We start from the raw sequence: 20,641 nt of genomic DNA, 5'->3' as shown, positions 1-20,641 counted from the left end.
TGGAGGTGAGACGAGAAAGGGGAGATGAGTAGGAAAGGAAGGAAGAAAGGAAGCAAGAGAGAAAGAGAGAAAGAAAGAAAGAAAGAAAGAAAAGAAGAAGGAAGGAAAGAAAGAAAGGAAGAAAGAAAGAAAGAAAGAAAGAAAGAAAGAAAGAAAGAAAGAAAGAAAGAAAGAAAGAAAGAAAGAAAGAAAGAAAGAAAGAAAGAAAGAAAGAAAGAAAGAAAGAAAGAAAGAAAGGAAGAAAGAAACAAAGAGGTAGAGGTGAGGAGAGTGGCTTGGAGAAAAATGAAAATGGTATATATATAGCTAATTCACTAGTCCAAATAAGATGTGACTGTCAAACTTATGCCGTCGATTCACAAACTGGAACCAAGGCTCGAGTGAAAACAAAAAACATACGCCTTGGCGGAAGTCACGCTGTCAGCGGAAATCACGCCATCGCAAATGTGGGGAAAACACACAAACAATGGGATTTTTTAAAAATATATTTGGGATAAACACCCATAAATACAAGAAAGCGTAAATGAATGCCAAATGGCCACCAAAAACCCTTTGATGCTTTTCTGCACACATTCATTTCATCATTGACAGCATGCATAAAAGCCATCATGACAACACCGACAGAGCTCCACTGATCCATGCCCCTCTGAAGCCCAAACCTAAAGCACAACACTACTGGTGCAGTGCAACAAATGGACCTGGTAGTCACACATCAAGTAAAACTGCCCACACCTGCTGACAGTCCCTGCGCCAACACCTGTGCTGCTGATGTGAAAGACCTCACACAAGCACACAGGTATCACCAGAAAATGTTCTCCAGCACGTGTACTCTAGTGCTCCTTGCCCAGGAACAGGAGGATGCGGAACCAGAGGCTGACGGTGCCCCACAGAGAGGAATCCCCAAACTGCGAGTGCATTTCGTCACAGGATCTCCCACTTTGGAACGTCAGACCATGAGGTCTTGCAATGGTATTATTTACCTCCTCATGTGATCATTTTTATTTTTTATTTTTTTTTCACTGACCCTCATGTGATCATTGACATGTTGCATGAGTGAGGCGGGGACCTCCAAGCCACAACTGCATGTTCTCATGCGATTAGGGTGCATGTGAAACTCTTGGCCGCCCTGTTTACACACGTCTTTTTCAGGGGACCAGTGGCATAACAGCTGGGACATCACAGTTCAGCCTGTCATGCACTGCACGGTGTCAGTTAGTGCCATGCATCACTATACCCCAATCTCAGGAGGAAAGGTGACAGCTAGCACGCCTTTTCTATGCTGTGCAAAGATTTCCAAGGGTGCAAGGTGCTGAAAACTGCACCGGTGGTGCCCTCTGCCCCCCATGCTCAGATGCATGTCTACCCAAACCACCACAGTCCTTGAAAGCCACCCAATCCGTATCCCTTACCCTCTGTAGTCCAGAATTGGAGCTCACTCATGTGGCCAGGATTGGTGGCTGGCATCTCTTTGAGGTACTTACTGCCCTTCCTCTCTTCCTTTCAGCCTAGTTGCCCCTGGGGCAACCAGAGGCTGATTGTTGTTTAGAAGTGCCTTAGGGGGTCTCAGCTAGAGGCAGAGGCAACTTTTGGTGTTGGCGGACAGGTGGTTCCTGGAGGTGGAATGGAATTTTAAATGATTCAAAGTTAGTGGTGGCTGGTTAATAATTTCATTGGAGGGGCATTACCTTCTCCCCTAAATTAACATGAACACCCAAGCGTAGCAATGTATTGAAAATGTGCGTTTTACTGCACAATTTTTCAAAATGAATTGGGGTATATAGCTTACATGTGACTTGCACATGAAAAAAATGTAATAGATGCCTGGCAACCAAGAGCACACAGAAGCATTTTGGAACATTTGATAGTGGGGATGAAAGTGCGAATTGATAATCTGCATACTCACCAAAGTGGTCCATGGTAATGAAACATTAAAAGGAAATGTATGTTTATGGAAATTCAGTAGCAGAGCAGCTCCAAGTACCTTGTTATAACCAGGTGGTGGCAGTAAACCGGAGAGCTGCACTTTCCATAAAGGAAAGGTGCACTGCAGTGTACTGTCATCGCCTTGGTTCTCTTTGTAGCACTTTCCACAGAGTGTAGAACATTTACAGGCCGATTCATGGAATTAATGTGCACAGAAATTTTCGGCGCAAGCATGCGAAAGCGTGCGAATCACAGTGCCAGTGCGGAAATCGCAGCGAAACCCGCGCACAGCGATTCATGGAAGTCCGTGCGCGTGTAAATCCCAGGATGTGTGCCAAAATTCTGCGTGGCGCACACGTCTCCAAACAGCGTGCGCTACGCGCACAGCGAAATCGCTCATAGCGCGGTGCACACAACAAAAGTAGGAGGAACAGGGGGCGTGACACGCGGAATGGGGAACAGCGCGTGAAAATGTGGGCATCACAGGGGAAGTACAGGAGGCAAATGCGCGGAACGCTCACACGCACGTTCAAAACACGTATTCATGGAATCGAACGGGGCTAACACGTGCGCCAAAAAAGACGCGCTAATCCGGAAACACGCCATTGATTGCACCCATGTGGCTCTACGTCCCCCCAGGGCATCAGAGCACATCTATAGAAACCGCAAGCACTGGCATTCCATCAACGTGCAGGTAGTATGTGATGCCAAGGGAATCATCACCTCAGTATATGCCAACTATCCAGGGTCCACCCACGACAGTTTTATTTACAGAATGTCAACCCTAAACTGGGACCTAGAAGCTGGGCGGCATGGCGATACATGGCTGCTCGGTGAGTATAAATGCCACAGCACATGCATGCATGTCAGATACTGAGTAATGTCACAACCCCACTAATGATACCGATCACCACCTCCCCAGGGGACAGTGCCTACCCTCTGAGCACCCACATGATGACGCCAATTCGGAACCCCACCACGCCACCCGAGGTAAGATACAACACAGCCCACATTGCAACCCGGGGCATAGTGGAGCGCACATTCGGAGTGCTCAAGTCACGCTTTCGCTCCCTTGACCGTTCTGGCGGGCAGCTGTTATACGCTCCCCCAGTAGTGTGCAGGATCATAGTGGCAGCATGTGTCCTGCACAACGTTGCAACACACCGGGGCTTGCCCATGGACATGGTGGTGCCCCCACATCCCCAACCACATGCACGCACGCTGCGCATGGGAGGGGAAAGGGCATGAGGTGAGGCAGCCCGTACGCAGCTGGTGGCTAATTACTTCACCTAAAATCACACCCGTGTGGAGTGCACACAGCCCTGGCACATACCAGCTGACAATCAATGATGATGACATAAGGGACAGTCAACTGTCACAACCATACCAGCCTGAGATTGGTCACCTGGAAGTGTTACATTGTGTGCATCCCTACCTACACAAACACCACCAATGCTGTGTCATCAAAAGACACACTTCTATGCGCTAAATTCATTACCCCCTTGCAAAATACAACAGGACAACAGTGCCATGTCACCCAACCCCTCCCCAGCACCGCCACCCAACACACCATGGCATGTCATGCTATGTGAGAGCAAACAAAGCAATCCCCAAAACCTGACACAAGTGTCACAAAGTACAGTGTCCCTAATGGAAACTGGCCACACACAATATGCTCCCAGTAATGTAGAACTAACAACACACATGACCAAATACTTACCAACAATAAAATGCAGCTACACAACCTCAAACATAGCAAAAACATGACAGTACTAAGTTAAAGTAGTGGTAGTCTTACAACCTGATTATGCCAGCACATCGACCCCTTCCAACTGTACAGTGTTGCTGCCACACAAAGGTGTAAGTGCACTGCTTACAACATGAACTCCATCTCCAAAGTAGACGGCCTTGTGAAGACATGAGGAATGAACCTGCAAATTAGGAGGAAGACATGGATGCACAAGCACATATCAATACACCATGCAGTGTACAATACAACAACAATATCCACTAGGAATGTATACACAGTACTATAGACTGCCCACACAGCTCATGGGAGTCCAACGTCACTGTGTAATTCACTGTCACTTGTGCACACCCTTTGCAAGCCCATGGAAATGGGAAGCAGGAGGGGTGTGTGTCTCACGAACCCAAGCATCTAACCCAAACTCAGGACAAGCCTGCATGTGTCCAACTGGAATACAGTGGATGCCCACGGGAGCCACACAAGGCAACACACTGTAACAAAAAATCAAAAATCAAAAATGGCCATGTGGGGGACGGGGGGGGAGGCAACCCAGGAGGTCCGAGGACAGGGTGCGCACCAACAGCCACCTGTGTGGATGTTGGGAAAAAAACACCTCCATGGGCTCATGACCTGCACGGCTATGCCAATGTGGGAGAACTGCTGCTGTCGCTCTCATCACCCTCTGCTGCTTCATCAGGAGGTGGTGGTGCTATGGGAGGCAGCCCACGCAAAGCCCTGGTATGGTCCTCCATGGCAGCAAGCATGCGGATGTGGAAGGTCTCGTTCTGGAGGATTATAGTGCGGAGATCCCCATGCAGCACCTGACGTGATGCCCGGATCTCCTCCCGAGTTGCCTGCATCTCAGCTGAGAGCGAACGTGTGAGCCGCTCCAGCTCCTGTTCTGTCCTCAAGTTAGTGGAAGCCTCAAGGTCAACAAGAGTCTCCCTGAGGTGATGGAGTTCTACCCTGAGAGCTTCTATTGATATTTATTGGCGTAGAGACTCCAGTGCCGCCCGTCGGTCCCTGTTGGACGCCAACATGTCTTCCCTGTGTTATTGGCAAATGGAGTCTGTTGCCTGCTGTAGTTGCTCCATCTGCCTTTCACAGGGGACAATGGAAGTGGCCACCCTCTCCATTGCTTGAGCCATCATCTCAACGGATGCTGCCTGTTGGGTTGCCATACCGTACATGGATTGTTCCCATACGGTATTGCCTGGTAGCGTACGGCCACCGCGTCGGCGGGCACCACACCTGTTTGGGGCAAGGCGATCTGCGCCATGCTGTGCCGGCACTGCCTGAGGCTGCAGGACTGCATTCCCCCTCTGATCTGCTGGCCCAGGAACAGGATCAGATGTTGTGGAGTGTGACCCTGCATCCGTAACCGCCAAAGGCGGACTTACCAACTCTGACATTCCCATAGAGGGTTCTAACCCTGTACAGGTGGGTTGGACAGAACAGAATCCCTGTCAGAAACACTTACCTGCAACGGCACATAGGTCTCATCTTCCGAATCAGCAACTGAATAGCTGTCTGGGGAGGTGCACCCAGAGACACCCCTGGACAGAATGGTCTGCAGCAAGATTGGGTTCTCACCCACCACCACACCACGTCCCCCACTGGTGCCCGATCATGCCTGAGATTCCTCCTGGGTCTGCACCATCTCCTCAACCTCAACAGCATCAAGTGCGTCATCCCCTGCAAAAAAATGAAAGACAAAAAATGGAAACAGGCATTAGCACCATAGCACACAAATAGGCCTGACAAGCTACATAACCAGTACATGATTTACACATGTCCTACATGACTATAACCCTCCCATGCATACACTGTCACTGAGTTGGAAGGGGAGGCAAAAGGCAGACACTGATGACACCAAGATGGAAGAGCAACACATTTGCTGCATGCTGGGTAGCACTGCCATCACACATTGGCCTGTGAGTGGCATGTCCAATACACATACATGACACATGCCATCACACAGATGGCATCTACCATAGCCATGGTACATTCCACAAGTACATGCATATGTCAATGAATGAGTACTGTCAGCCATCCATGTGAGATGGACATGATGAGATGAAAATGCTACATAGTGTGACACACACTGCAACACATCCAGTGTAAAAAAATACAGTGATTGCAGGCCGATGTACACATCAATGGTTTTGCACTTCAACATGACAGGAAACAACTATCATGTTCCACATTCAAATAGGCTCCAAAACTGTATGTGATCAGGCCAATACTCAATCAGCCTGAATGGTCAAATCATTCACCTAACAAGGTAACACATGTGGGCCAATGTGGGGTTCATCAATGACAGAGGCATGTCACAAATGTGACAACAGGGCTGACGAATGCGTAGCAAAAGTGGGAGAATTAAAACAATCAGCCTGAACGAACACTGAAAAATACGAACAATGTTGTTGCAAGATGCCACTTCAAGGGCAACTGCCGTAAATTACTACTGTGGGCAGAAGGGATACTGTCACACCCAAGTCCAAGGCTGCTGAATGTTTTGGATGAAGCACATGGGTGACCCATACCACTCAGGCACACACACCCTCACCTGGCACTCAATCAGAACCCGTCACCAAAACAACATACACATGCATTACACACACATGCATGGGCACTCACCGGACAATGCATCATAATCAGGTAGTTCTCCCACACCTTGGATCTGTTCCTCTGTGACGAAGGCCCCAGCAACAGACTCATGTTCAGTGAGTTCATTGTCCTATTGTGGAGACCCACCGCTAGTCACCAGAGTAGCGGCATGATTTGAGGCCAGCTTGTTCTTTGCTCTGTGTTTCAGGTCATTCCACCACTTGTAGCAATCATCAGCTGTGCGCCTCACAAATCCAAGGACACTTATGCGGTTGGCGATGATCTGCCAGTGTGCCTTACGTTAACCAGTTGTGGTCTTGGACCCTGCAGTCACCAGCATTTCGTGGCTATGTGCCGACACATAGGACACAAGTGCATCAAGTTCCGTGTCATTAAAGTAATGCTTCCTTGACGTGCCGGAGTGTGTAGCCGTGTCTGGGGTCTCAGCCTGTCGTGCCAGAGCATCCTTCTTCCTCTTCTTTAAAGGTGGAGCGGAGCCAGAGTGGCTTACGCCGCTCTGGTCAGTAGGGGCAGAATCACCGGTGGACTGGGTAGTAGGAGTGTGGGAATGCACAATGACCATAGGTCTTGATGCAGGCATTGGTTGCAGGGTAATGTTGGCAGGGGGAACGTCAGTTTGATGGACCTGGACTGACACTGTCCTGGCTGGGAGAGTCAGAGCTGGGGCGGATGGAGCTGCAGCTACCCCTGCAGCCTCCCCACCCTGCATACTTGGGGCAGCAGATGACATAGCTGCCCCAGATCCACGTGGCTTGGTGACAACAACTTGCACCGCCACACGTGGCCTAGACTTGCTGACCTGGAAGTCAGCCTGGGAGTCATCCTGTGCCAGGTCAGGTCCACAATGGGCTGGTCCAACAGGGGCTGAGCTGGGATTGTGTCAGCCACGTTTCCCTCAACCATGGGGGGGGGCATGGGTGTCCCTGATTGTTCCTCCACACATGGGGGTAAGGGGCACCCTGCAAATCCCGGCCACGTCCCCTACCGTGCCCACCACGCCCACCTTTTGAAGGTCGGCCACCTTTGCCTCCCTTACCGCTTGGTCGCCTCCCAACCATGGCACTGATGTTGTTGTGCATATGGGAGTTGCAGTAAACTATTGTCCTGGGTAATTGGGGGTCAAAGGGGTAGGATACTAGATGGAATTCGTACCCTAGTGCTCTAACAAGGCTGTCTGTGACCCCTGGGGGAAGATGACGGGTCACGCAACGCACAGGCAGCCCAAAATCAAAAATTAATGTGCACGCAACCCCTCGTAGACCACGTGCGTGAAAAAATGGACCTGCACTATGCTGTGGCACCCAGAAACACAAAAATAAGCGTACGCGTAATACATGCAGCCTACAATGACCTCTGAAGGGGAACGCGACACATGGGGCAAGCACAGTTGCTAAGTAGGTGGGGAACTCACTGTATGCCTGGAAAAAGAACGTGAAAAATACACGCGTGTGCGCATTGGCAACATCCCCGCCAAAAGAAGAATTGTACGCTGTCTGAGGAGACAGGACAAAAGGAGAAGTGAACTCTGTTTGAGGAAACAGGCCCAACCAAAAATCAGAAAAGAGCTGTCATAGGTAACAGGGAGTACGAACTAGAAACGCTGTGAAGTAATCGCGTGTGAACCGACAAGAAGTACAGATTTCACCCACTCGCTCTCTACGAAAAGCACGTACAAGGAAACGGCGTCCTACACGTAGCTTTTAAACCGGCCCACACGTACATGTCAGATACGCGTGTACGCGGGCCCTTTCCTCCAATTACACGCGATGACACTCGGACGTGCAGTTTTTCCATGTGTGCTCTGTCATCACGTGCTATGAGGGAAACGGTCGCGCGTGTAATGTAACTTACGCGCTTACGCGCTAATGGCCTTTGATCCAATGAAATCGCGTGCGTGTGCTGACGCGCTTACGTGCTAAGGCCCTTTCCTCGAATTACACGCTGACGTGCAATTTTTTCACGTGCCAAATCACTCCGTATCAAGCTGGCCACGCGAAAACACACGGAAGACCATGCTCCTGCCCAGAAGGCCGAATTACTTCCCCCCAGAAACTCGAGCACGCTCCCACCTGCCATCTGCTGCTGCCTGACTGCCTGCTGCCCACGTGCCATGCCATTTGCTGCCTGCACGTCATCCAGGGGTGTAGTTGCTGTGCCCACTCCTGCTGGAACCGAAGACTCCCGACTGGGATTCCATCGCTCCGCAGCCCAGCCCCATGACCCAGTTGCCCACCCACTCCTGCCTCTGGGGTTGCCATGTCCAGCACAACACCATCTGGCAGCACTGGCAATCCACAGCCAGAGAGGCAGAGGGCCACCACCTTCACTGCCACCGAAGTTGGTGTCCTGGTGGAGCAAGTCCTGGGGCAGTATGATGCCCTCTTTGCGCGCCGACAATGAAGGACGGACCAGGATCTGGATGGACATCGTGACTGCCATCAACGCGGAGGGGGTGGCAGTCTGCGACTTACATCATATCAAGAAGCGCTGGGAGGACTTCAGGTCCAGGACCCTCAACAAGGCCCGGCGCCTCACTAAGGCAGCGGATGCCAAGGGGCGCCGGGGCCAGCTGTCAAACCATCAGATGAGGGTCCTGGAATGCATATGCCCAGCGCTTTACGTCCAGATCCTTGAGAGGCAGACCCGTCTGGAGTCGAGCTGTAAGTGTAAATGCATGTTGATAGTACGCTGTGCGTGTCGTGCTGTGCCAGTAGTGTGCAGGTTGCACATGTGTTTATGTAGGGCCATGTAGGGATGTGTATGAACATGGGCGTGAGGCTGCCACATGTGAGTCCTCTCAGTTGTGAGACACATTGATGGTGTATGTGTTGGTAAGCATGCTGGGCAAATGCAGGTGTGGGAGCACACATGTTTGAATTTCTGTGTATGTACATTGGCATGGTTGTGGCATGGATGGTGGTTCATAATGCATGTATCTGCACTGTGTACATGTCAAGTATGTGTATCTGGCAAGTGTGCAACTGTGATGCAACATGGATGCACGTGACACTGATATGTAGAATTATGAATGGCAGATGTGACATGTATGGCGATCTCATCACTGCAACAGTTGGAGGAGATATAGACATGCATGTAAGTGTGGTGGCGTGTGTGCATATCTAGTGCACTCCTTGTGTTTCATGTGATGTCAGGCTCGCCTTTGGCTGTTCATGCTGTTGTATGTGTATGGATGGTGCTGCCTGGTGCAATATTGCTGTTGAAATGTTCATGTGTGTAAGTTAAAATGACATGTGTCATGGAGTGTGATGCCCTGTCTGTAGTTAAACAATGCCACTCATGTGCAACTGTCATGTGTGTATCAGTCCATTGTACAGTGCCCTGATGCCTGTGTTTTATCTCTCCCTGTCTGCAGCGTCAACTGAAGAAGAGGGCGGAGAGGGTGCTGTGGAGCACAGCGGCAGGGATCATCCCACCAGCCGGAGACGCAAGGCCCGGCTCCCCTCCCAGGTTGTCAACTTGTTGGGGAGTGAGGAGTCTGGTGCCGCGTCCCAGGCCGCAGCTGCAGAGGGAAGGTCCAAGAGGCGGAGGTCGGAGTTGGACTCCTGGGCAGCAGAAGGGGCAGCTGAGACCCCACAGAGTCCGACGGAGGAAGATGGCACGGAGTCATCCAGGTTGGTGGGGGGTTTGGTGGAGGATGAGGCCGTGCAAGGGACAGACACGGGGTCTGGAGGTGGGGATTCCACTGGTGCTAGTGGTGCAGTGCAGGGACAGGGGTCAGCACAGGCCACCGCGGAGGTGCCTGTGTGTAATCCTGTCCCCGATCCTGTGACTGCATCATCCCGCACCAGCAGGGATGCCAACGTCCAGACCCATTTTCAGGCAGGGGATCCGCTTACAACAACTGGCCTTCCTCTCCAAGCAGACGTGGCTATCCGGGACCGGGTTGAGCCTGTCCTGGGTGGGGTGGCGTTGCGTCAACGGGCCATGCGAGGTGACCTGCAGTCTTTTAATGAGGAGACTGCACGTCATCTCGAATAGCTCGTTGACCGCGTTGACCTACTGGGACAGCTCACCAGGGCCGGATTCCTCCGTTTGCTGGACCTTGTTCCGACCCCCTCCTCAACTGAACCCCCTATGCGCCAGTCGTACTCCATGCCATCTTCCCACCCAGGAATCACCTGGGTACCCTGTGGAGCTGCCTCTGACCCTGCGGTCAGGCTGGTGGAGGACACATCCCTGACACAGTTGGGAGTCGGACATCCAGCAGGGGTGGCCACATCAACAACTGCACCCCAGCCGGATGAGGGTGTGCAGGCAGCAAGAGCCAGGGCACAGGCAGAGGCACAGCAGCAGCAGTAACAAGGTGGGAGCCATGATGGCTCTGGGCCTTCGTCATCGGAGGGGCAGGCATCGGCCAGAGGGCAGGAGGACCCAGGACTGGAAGTGTCTTCCGTGTGGCAGCAGTTAGGCCATGCTATAGATGCGGAGCGGCAGCGGGCAGAAGAGGCACGGCTCACGATGGTCAGGGCAGAGAACTCCATGCGGAGGGCCCTGAGGGGGGCCGAGTGCCTCGAGGCAATTCGCAGGGAGTTGGAGGAGAACATGTCGTCGTCCCTGCGAACCCTCGGGGCCATGGAAGAGGACCGCCTCCAGTACATTGAGCAGGAGTTCGATGATGCCCTGGCCCGGGATATCCAAAAGTGAGCCGTCGGACTAGCCCGCTGCTATTGTAAATAGTTTTTAGAGTTAGGTTTCCTTTTCGTTTTCCTTTTATTTGTGGTCAATGGACAATGCCACACACATTTGTATGTAGTTATATTTTTAGGTAGTTTCTTAGGTATGTTTCATTTGTTTAGTTGGGCTCATGGACCCTTTACAAATGGATTGATTTATTTTTGGTATTTTTGCACATGGATTAATGGATTTTTATTTTGGACAATGGATTGTATATAGTTACATCATGGATTCATTTGGATTTTTTTTTCATTATGGACATAGACTAATGTTTTTTTTTTCAGGACAATGTATTGTAAATAGTTGGACTATGGATTGATTTCGCATTTTTATTTATCATTATGAACATGAAACAATGGATATCTTTTTTTTACCTTTTTTTGGATTTGCGTTGGTGGAGGGAGAGTTTGGACTATTTTTCTTTCAAATTATTTTGCATTGCTTATCAATTTCATTCACTCATCTTTTTCACATGCTTTTCATTTCATGTTTGATATTTTGGTATGCTTTCATTTCATTTATTTATTTATGTACATAATACATTTTCATATTTTAGTTCCATGTGTGGGATTTGGTCATTGGGTTGATGCATGTGAAATTGTGGGTTTACACAAGCAATGCCAACCAGTGTATGTGTGTGATGGACATGTGTTGATGTACATAGTTGAGTTTTGGTTTGTGTCTTGAGATAGGCATGTCGGTGTGGGGTGGATTGGGAAATCATTGCGTATCAAGAATGGGGTGGCGTGATGTGGTATTTTTTGGTGTAGAAGTGGGCCATGACTGTGCATCTTTATTTCGTGTTTGGGGGACATGAGTGGGACATGAGTGGGGGCCTGTTAGCAGGTGCCCCTGACTGCTGGGGGGTGGGGGTGCAGGGGGACATAATTGGAACATGAGTGGGGGCCTGCTGGCAGGTGCCCCTGACTGCTGGGGGGTGGGGGTGCAGGGGGACATGAGTGGGGGCCTGATGGCAGGTGCCCCTGACTGCTGGGGGGTGGGAGTGCAGGGGGACATGAGTGGGGGCCTGCTGGCAGGTGCCCCTGACTGATGGGGGGTGGGGTGCAGGGGGACATGAGTGGGGGCCTGCTGGCAGGTGCCCCTGACTGCTGGGGGGTGGGGGTGCAAAGGGACATGAGTGGGACATGAGTGGGGGCCTGATGGCAGGAGCCCCTGACTGCTGGGGAGTGGGGGTGCAAAGGGACATGAGTGGGACATGAGTGGGACATGAGTGGGGGCCTGATGGCAGGTGCCCCTGACTGCTGGGTGGTGGGGTGCAGGGGGACATGAGTGGGGGCCTGCTGGCAGGTGCCCCTGATTGCTGGGGGGTGGGGGTACAAAGGGACATGAGTGGGACATGAGTGGGGCCTGATGGCAGGTGCCCCTGACTGCTGGGGGGTGGGGGTGCAGGGGGACATGAGTGGGGGCCTGCTGGCAGGTGCCCCTGACTGCTGGGGTGTGGGGGTGCAAAGGGACATGAGTGGGACATGAGTGGAGGCCTGATGGCAGGTGCCCCTGACTGCTGGGGGGTGGCGGTGCAGGGGGACATGAGTGGGGGCCTGCTGGCAGGTGCCCCTGACTGCTGGGGGGTGGGGGTGCAGGGGGGCATGAGTGGGGGCCTGCTGGCAGGTGCCCCTGACTGCTGGGGTGTGGGGGTGCAGGGGGACATGAGTGGGGGGCCTGCTGGCAGGTGCCCCTGACTGCTGGGGGGTGGGGTTGCAGGGGGACATGAGTGGGACATAAGCGGGGGTCTGCTGGCAGGTGCCTCTGACTGCTGGGGGTTGGGGGTGCAGGGGGACATGAGTGGGACATGAGTGGGGGCCTGCTGGCAGGTGCCGCTGACTGCTGGGGGGTGAGGGTTCAGGGGGACATGAGTGGGTGATCAGTAGTGCAAGCTGACATGTGGCTTGGCTGGGGGGCATACCCATGGTAGATGGGCTGCCTGCGGGACATGACCAGGGGTACAGGGTAGTCCCCTGTGGTGTGGGCTGCCTGAAGGGCCGTGGGGGGTGTAGAGGGAACACCTGGGAGGACCCACACTGCCAATTCACATGTAGGACTCCCCGCGCACCCCCGAAATTCAGTACACCACTCTGACAGCAAAATTGTGTGTGAAACTTCCCGCGCACCCCAGTGATACACGTACCCCACTCTCACAGGGCCAATCACATGTGAAACTTCCCGCGTACCCCCGAAATACATGTATCCTGCTCAAATCGTGTGTGAAACTTCCCGCGCACCCCAGGAATACACGTACCCCATTCGCACATGGCCAATCGCTTGTGAAACTTCCCGCACACCCCCGAAATACACATACCCTGCTCAAGTCACGTGTGAAACTTCCTGCGCACCCCAGGAATACACGTACCCCACTTGCACAGGCCCAATCGCGTGTGAAACTTCCCACGCACCCCCGAAATACACGTACCCTGCTCAAGTCGCGTGTGAAACTTCCCGCGCACCCCAGGAATACACGTACCCCACTCGCACAGGCCCAATCGCGTGTGAAACTTCTTGCGCACCCCCGAAATACATGTACCCTGCTCAAATCGTGTGTGAGACTTCCCGCGCACCCCAGTTATCCACATACCCCACTCACACAGGGCCAATTGCGTGTGAAACTTCCCGCGCACCCCTGAAATACACGTACCCTGCTCAAATCGCGTGTGAGACTTCCCGCGCACCCCAGTTATCCACGTACCCCACTCGCACATGGCCTATCGCGTGTGAAACTTCACGTGAACCCCAGTAATACCCATTCCCCGCTTGGCGTTTGCTGTTTGGCAGCCCTGTAAACTGGTCCGCCAGCCGCGTGCGCCACTTGTGCTTGAAATTCTATGAATTACCCCCTTAAATGTGTACACCTGTAGGTTATCTGGCACTGCATAGAGTTGGACCCTTGAATCCTGCCTTAAAAGCATTTCGTGCCATACCAAGCGTTTGTCGCTGCCTATGGGGAGTTCAGGAAATTTTGCTTGGCTCTTGAATTAAAGGCACCAATGATTTTTGGAGGGTGTGGTGACTTGAATGGCACTAGTAAAAAGCAGCAGTGTGGCGTAAAGCAGCTGGTAGTGTATTTCCACAACCCAAGTGTGCAGTTATTGCCCCAGATTCAAGGATAAAACTATGACCACAGATGTTGGGTAGCAAACTCAATGGCTATTTGCAGCCTTCGCAACAGCTTTGGTGGCCAGTAGGCTTGCACTATGTGGTAAAACTGCCGCTCCCACTCAGCACTGTATATTGCAGGCTGTAAAATGTAGCTTGTTCCCAGACAGTATCTTTTTTCCTCAAATTAGGAACAGTGACGGTGCTAGGGGGGCGGAATGTTGCCCCCCTGCCATCCAATTGCCTGTAAGGCAGTGGATCTTGTGAATACAATCTATGACACATCCTCCCTTTTCCAAGTGGCAACCTGTAGTAAATATACTGAAAAACGCAATAGGAGAGATAGGAAGTAACAGGAATTACTAGGGTGAAAGCTGAAATAAGAAAACACACCATGCAAGCAAAACAAACTTGACTCAGGGATCGTGAGAAGACTTTGTTATTGCTTTGAGCTTTCCTCTTGGAGTACAGTCTGGAGTCAGGAATGCTGCACCATTGGTTGCAGTAGGAAGACAGAGCTTTCTGCAAAGCTGCTGACCCTTATTAAGTTTACTCATAGTGGCAGAGCCAGACCTTGGTGCTGGGTGGGCAGAGGGTTCCTTAGATGGCACTGGTCAGCACAATTTCACTACTTCACAAAACTGGCTGCAAAGAGGGAACCCATACAACATGCACCTGCATCACTGTCTCCCCACACATCGGTCTAGTGCTTTTTTCCTTATCGCTCACCTTCACCTATTTCGCCTGCTGCTTGCTCTGCAGTAAGATCGGTCAATAAGTTATGCATTTGTGTTTACCCTACAGGACGCAGGCTTGATTCCAGGCAGGGCTCTTTCAGATCATGTGTGATAAAGCCACATGGTTATAGTCATTGTTTGTCAGTCTTGCAGATTGTTATTAAAAATGTGAAGAACAAAGTGAAATTGTAGAAAACAAGCATACTGATTTTTGTGTTCAATAACTTGATTTGAAAGGCCTCTGACATTTGGTCAGCTCTCATGTGCAGGATGCCTTTCACTCAAATGGCCTGCATAAAAAGAAATAGAAGGTAACACGCTAAGCAGTGCCATAAGAATGTGAACAGGCAAACCTTTGACAGAAATCAACAGAGTACACAGTGAGATAAAATGGTTTGTCGAAGATCACAGTATTGTCAGGTAGCAAAGCCACAAAACAGGTTTGACACAATTCCACCTCTCCCAGTCCCAACTGAAGCTTTATGCAGTTCATTAGGGTGGCTAGCCAGTATTAGCAATGCTTGTTTAGGGGAAGCTCTAGACCTGTTGCTGTCTGATGCTATGTTAGTTTTTTATAAGTGCTTTATGGTGCAGGTACGTGGTTTTGTGGCGCAGGAGATGTTACTAGCACCGACGTTTACATACAGAAGCTATCAACCTCAGAAAGAGAGGAAAGACTGAGTCCCCTTGCAGGCTTTTGGTACTTTAATCTGGCATGTGAACTCAGATATCTACTACAAGTGATTAAGACACTAAACCAGGACCCAAAATGAGCGCTTGCAACTAGCCATTGTCTAGTGGTAAATGAAGCATGGAAAGTAAGAAATTATGTGTTGGTGTATGTGGCAAATCGAGGGAGCAAGTGACATTTTATCCCTGGCTGGTAGCTTCCATCTTATAATTTTTACCCTTGCTCTCAACTACCTTGCAATCCATTGTGTCACTCAAATTTATCAACATGCATTTTAACTTTGGTTATTGCACGTGATCAATTCAGCCCTCCAACAAAGGAGAAAACGCTACTCAAGTTGTGATATAGCAAATTAACATATATCTGCGGTTGTCTGCAAGATGCAGCTCACCACATTTTGGACTACGACTCCCATGAGTACTCATCATTGACAATTCTATGGCAGATTGGAGTTGTAGTCCCAAGCATCTGAAGAGAGACAGTTGCAGGTCCATGTACAGTGAAGACGTTGTAGGTTTAAATGATAAGATCGGAAGTTAGCTCCCAACAATGGCCAGGGAGAAGGCTCATGGCCTCAGTGCACTATGTATCATGGCATGTGTAATGTATGTTTTGTAAAACATGTGCAATGACGAATATCTTTCAAATAGCCAAATATCCCCAGGTGACACCCCATTGTATGAGCCCCTTTTGTCCTCCCATTAAGACGTCACTGCCTACACTTCCCCTACCATCTCTTCACTCAGTTATGCTCCTCAGTCTTCCCTGTGCCCCTCGCCAAGACTCAACTCTTTTCTGCATACTAATCCATTGTTGCCTGTACCCCTTTCTTTTACACTGCTGTGTGCCTCATTCCTCTGAACTAAAATTCCCTCTGCCCCATTCTCTGATGCACCCGTCTTCTCCTTGGGACTTATTCTCCCCCTAAACCCTTTCGCTTCTGCAGTAATTTACTTCTTTCTACCTCTTGTTTACTGTATCCCTCTCTTTTCTACATGTACCATTCCCCATGCATGCACCCTTCTTTTTTGTCAACTCCTTTCAGTTTCATTCTGCACTGAAGCCACTCTTCCAGACTTTCTACACATTCTTGCCACTGGTAGATCCCCCCCCCCCCCTTAAGACCTCCCCACCTGTCGCCTCATACTGAATGCTCATGTTCTGGTGCTCTCTTCTATCTTAGTACTTGGGATGGTTCTTTTCAATTAAAACATACATGATTCAACCAATTATGCTATCTGCTCTCTACCCTACTTTAATTTGTCACTGAATAAAGTGGTGCGATATTATGCCTTACTGAGGCGATAATCATGGCCCATTGTGAGCACTTTTGCGCACCTATGAAACTGTTCACTTTAGAAATTATATGTATTGAATAGTTCCCAGTGTCGGATGGAGCAGCCAGCCAGGGATCATGCTTTGTCTGCAACGACCCCAGCTCAACCAGCCCAGGAGAAGCTTGAACGTGCAGGCAGAACAGATACATTCTATCTCAGTTGCCTAGCAACACAGGCTCTTCTAGTTTCTAGTCGCTTTACACAGTCTCCAGCCCTCTGTGTGTGTCAGTTACACAGAGCCGAAGCTACAGGACAAATAGCTATGGCTTTCCTGACAGTGACAGTCTCACCAAGACAGCTCAGCCTAGAATACGACTGTTCAATTCAGCAACACAACACTAAAAGTGTTTGTTAAAAAAAATAGAAGGAAAGTCAGGCACTCCAATGCTACTGAAGCAAATAACTGCTGTAACTGTAACCCTACAGTCTCCTTGCCCTTACCCTGAACCACGCTGCCAGGCTGCCCTTACTCAGAGCAATGTTGCCTGATTGCACCCTCCCCTCCCCACCCTTGCCCTTCCCCGTACCCTTCACCTGCACTTTGGTTACTACACATGCATGATCTGAATGACGCAAGGCCATTTAAGATTATTTGTCTTGTCCTTCCTCCGTACCCTCGGTTGTCTCGTCGCGCCTAGAAACACATGTGTACAGGCGCGTTATAAATGACTTATCATATGATATCATAGAATATTTTGCATTGCACAATATATTCATTATAATAGCAACTATGTAATTTATGAAATCATATGTGGAAAAATCTATATAGGCAGGACAAAGATGGAACTAGGAGAGAGAATTATGGAACATATGAAGATGAAAGATGTCAGATATCCTATGTGTCTACACTGGAAAAATGAACATGGAGACATTTCAGAAATTACGTTTTTGGGTTGGAAAAAAATCCCACAGAAGGAAAGAGGAGATGGCAGAGAATTGAGCATGAGACAAAAGGAAGCAAAGGCCATTTTGTATTGATGAACAACAATACGGGGACTGAATAAAGATAAAGAACTATGTGTTCATTAATTTTGTTGCTGAGATAATGTAACATATTCACTTTGCAGCCCACTACGATTTGATAAATGTAATTTTTTCTTCAGTACAAGCTCAGTGTCCCCAGTAGTAAAATATCATAAATGTCCATTCTATTTGTATTGCAATGCTATTATTAATGTAGACTACCTGACAATTGAATAACCACTCAAACCAGGTTCAAATGTTTCTTTTTCTACATACTATTCCTAATACATGTTAACAATATTTAACAATATTTTGCAAGAACTGAATGTGTTTTGTAGTATGACCGAAGTAAATTATGGTGTAGTGTGCACACCTTTCCTTTGAGTGATTATTTATGAAGTTTGACCACGATTTTAAAATATTGTGTAATTAATCTTAGGGTGCTTGGGAAATAACTGCAACCCTGGCACAAAATGTTGCTACTATACTACAACGCAATGTAGTGTCATCAAGTGGCGGACACTTCCGTCCCCTGCACAACTTTTAAAACTGAAATAATCAGTCAACAATTCAATGGAGCTTAAGATCAATGTAGATCGTTAATATTAAGGTAGTTGCAAATAAGTACAAGTTTTTCTTTCCCACAAATCAATGTTTTAATGAAATAAAAAATCTTCAAGGTTCAAGTTAAACAATTTGAAAGTAAGTAAAAAATATGATAAGTATAATGTTTATATCAATGTTCAAAAGTAAAATTATTCAATTATATTCCCGCATGGTATTCAATATTCATTCACCTGGGTGGCTCTTGGGTAAAGTCATCACGTTTATAATGTCTCAATTTTTCACATGTGCTTGTGGAGATAGAGTCTATTAAAAAATTATAGACCCTAATATATGGTTGATATACACATTATACTTATTATATTTTGTACTTACTTTGCTATTGTTCAACTTGAACATTGAAGCTTTTTCCCTGAGATTTGCTCCTGATGAAAGGATACTCCGGAAATGCATTGAGGTCTCTTTATTTGATTAAAATATTGATCTGGTGCAAAGAATTCTGTATTTATTTGCAACTACCTTAATATTAACGGTCTACATTTAGTATGGGAGCATTAATTTAGCTTTCTTAGAATGGCCTCGCCATAATATATAGAAGCAATATAAAGTAAAAGATTGTTAGCGCATATTTTGCTATATATAGTGACTTCAGAAGGTACAAATAAATGTAATGAACACATTGAGTAACAACTACTATTCATTAAGATTAATTTGCAGAGAGAAAAATAGACACATTACATTTGTGCAATTCTGGAATACAGGTCTTTCCATTAAAGAGTAGACATTTATAGATGCCTGAACCACTAACAAATAATAGTCCTTTCTTTATTTCCATTAACTGCAGGAGTACATAAGCAAAAAAGCTTTCCAAAATGGGACCGCTCAAACACATGGCCACTACATGCAGTGAAACACATGCGGTTCACATCCCGCTTCATATAGCAGTAAAAGTAAGAGCAACGCGGGAGCAAATATTCAACTTGTAACCTTACACCGACGAAGGATAAGTACATGATATCATATTTTACAACTATGCAGAGATTTATAAAGTTGTATTTGCTCTCAACAGGGTAAATTCACACTATAATTTGAAAATGGAGAAGAAACGTATTTAACTGTATGCAGGATGACTACATAACGTACAAAGCAATTTATTTTTGAAATCTATCAGAAGGATCTCTACTAAAGGTAACCATGTATTATTGTTAATATTTAATATAACAGCATACACCCCAAACAAATAGTCTAATTTATTGCAGATTTATTCCAGACTATGAAACAAATACTGGTTTCTTCCATACGTTACAACATTGACCTATACATCTGAAGAATCAAATGCAACTAATCATACTAAAGTAATTCAACATATTGAATTCTGGAATTTGGACTAATTGTAGGTAAACAGGGTATCTGGTAAATTATGGTAAGTAATTTTTCAATAACTGCAAAGCTTGAAAGCATATTTCATGTTACTAATTGTTGTCTTTCTATTTCTTTTTATTTCCCTCCTCATATATTTACACCATCTTATTTCTATGCTTATTATCTGCATATCTGATTTGTTACTGATTGGATGTTTGCATATTGAATAGGTTTGTAGCATCAGTACACTCAGCATACTCAATGTGTTTGTGTTTACTTTACTAAACATCATAACACGCGTGATCCTATTTAGATATTGTAGTTGCATAGATCTGCATAAATAGATATTTATAAGAAATTGCACTGTTAATATTAGTATAGCAAGTGTAAATCTGCACTTACATCAAGTAGGGTCACTTTACGGTAGGACAATCCTGCAGGAAAGAAGAAGTTGACTAATGTTTTGTAGGAGTCTTCACCATCATTTTGAATAGAGACAGTCAGATCGATGGAGGGGGTGACACCCACAGCCATCACGGAAAGCCTGCAAGTGATCAGAAAGAAGGTCAAAGAAGATCAAAGCTACTTTTCCATCCTTAATACCTCTACACCACCTCTATTTCAGAAGGAGCTCTAACTCTCAGAATCTTTAACCTGTATTGTGATCTCCTGTCTCTACCTGTGTAACCCTTCCACCATTGATCCATCATCTGCTCTCTAGCAAATGTTACATTGATAGATTGTGTTTAGTTTATAAAACAATAGCACTACTACATAACATTATTACCATAGTTACAAACCATTCATTAAAACATATGTATTTTCTTTTTTTATTGAGAGTTCAGAAGTTAACATATTATGACATTGTAGCATAGAAAGGGTT

General features: G+C 47.9%; 1 protein-coding gene across 2 annotated transcripts in view; it reads right to left on the bottom strand.

Annotated features, from left to right (window-relative positions):
• The window catches only part of LOC138580852 (integrin alpha-D-like), a 750,488-nt gene that overhangs the window by 220,858 nt on the left and 508,989 nt on the right, over nt 1-20,641 (bottom strand). For both annotated transcript variants that reach the window (XM_069651726.1, XM_069651727.1), the window contains one exon: nt 20,161-20,302. In XM_069651726.1, the coding sequence (XP_069507827.1) occupies nt 20,161-20,302 (142 nt within the window). The remainder of the gene's footprint in view (nt 1-20,160; nt 20,303-20,641) is intronic.

This window comes from Ambystoma mexicanum, chromosome 3p, assembly GCF_040938575.1.
Source record: "Ambystoma mexicanum isolate Mex_15411 chromosome 3p, UKY_AmexF1_1, whole genome shotgun sequence".
In the NCBI taxonomy this organism is placed as follows: Eukaryota; Metazoa; Chordata; class Amphibia; order Caudata; family Ambystomatidae; genus Ambystoma; species Ambystoma mexicanum.
The sequence above is the reverse complement of the archived record's forward strand: the minus strand, read 5'-3'. Positions and strand labels throughout refer to the sequence as shown.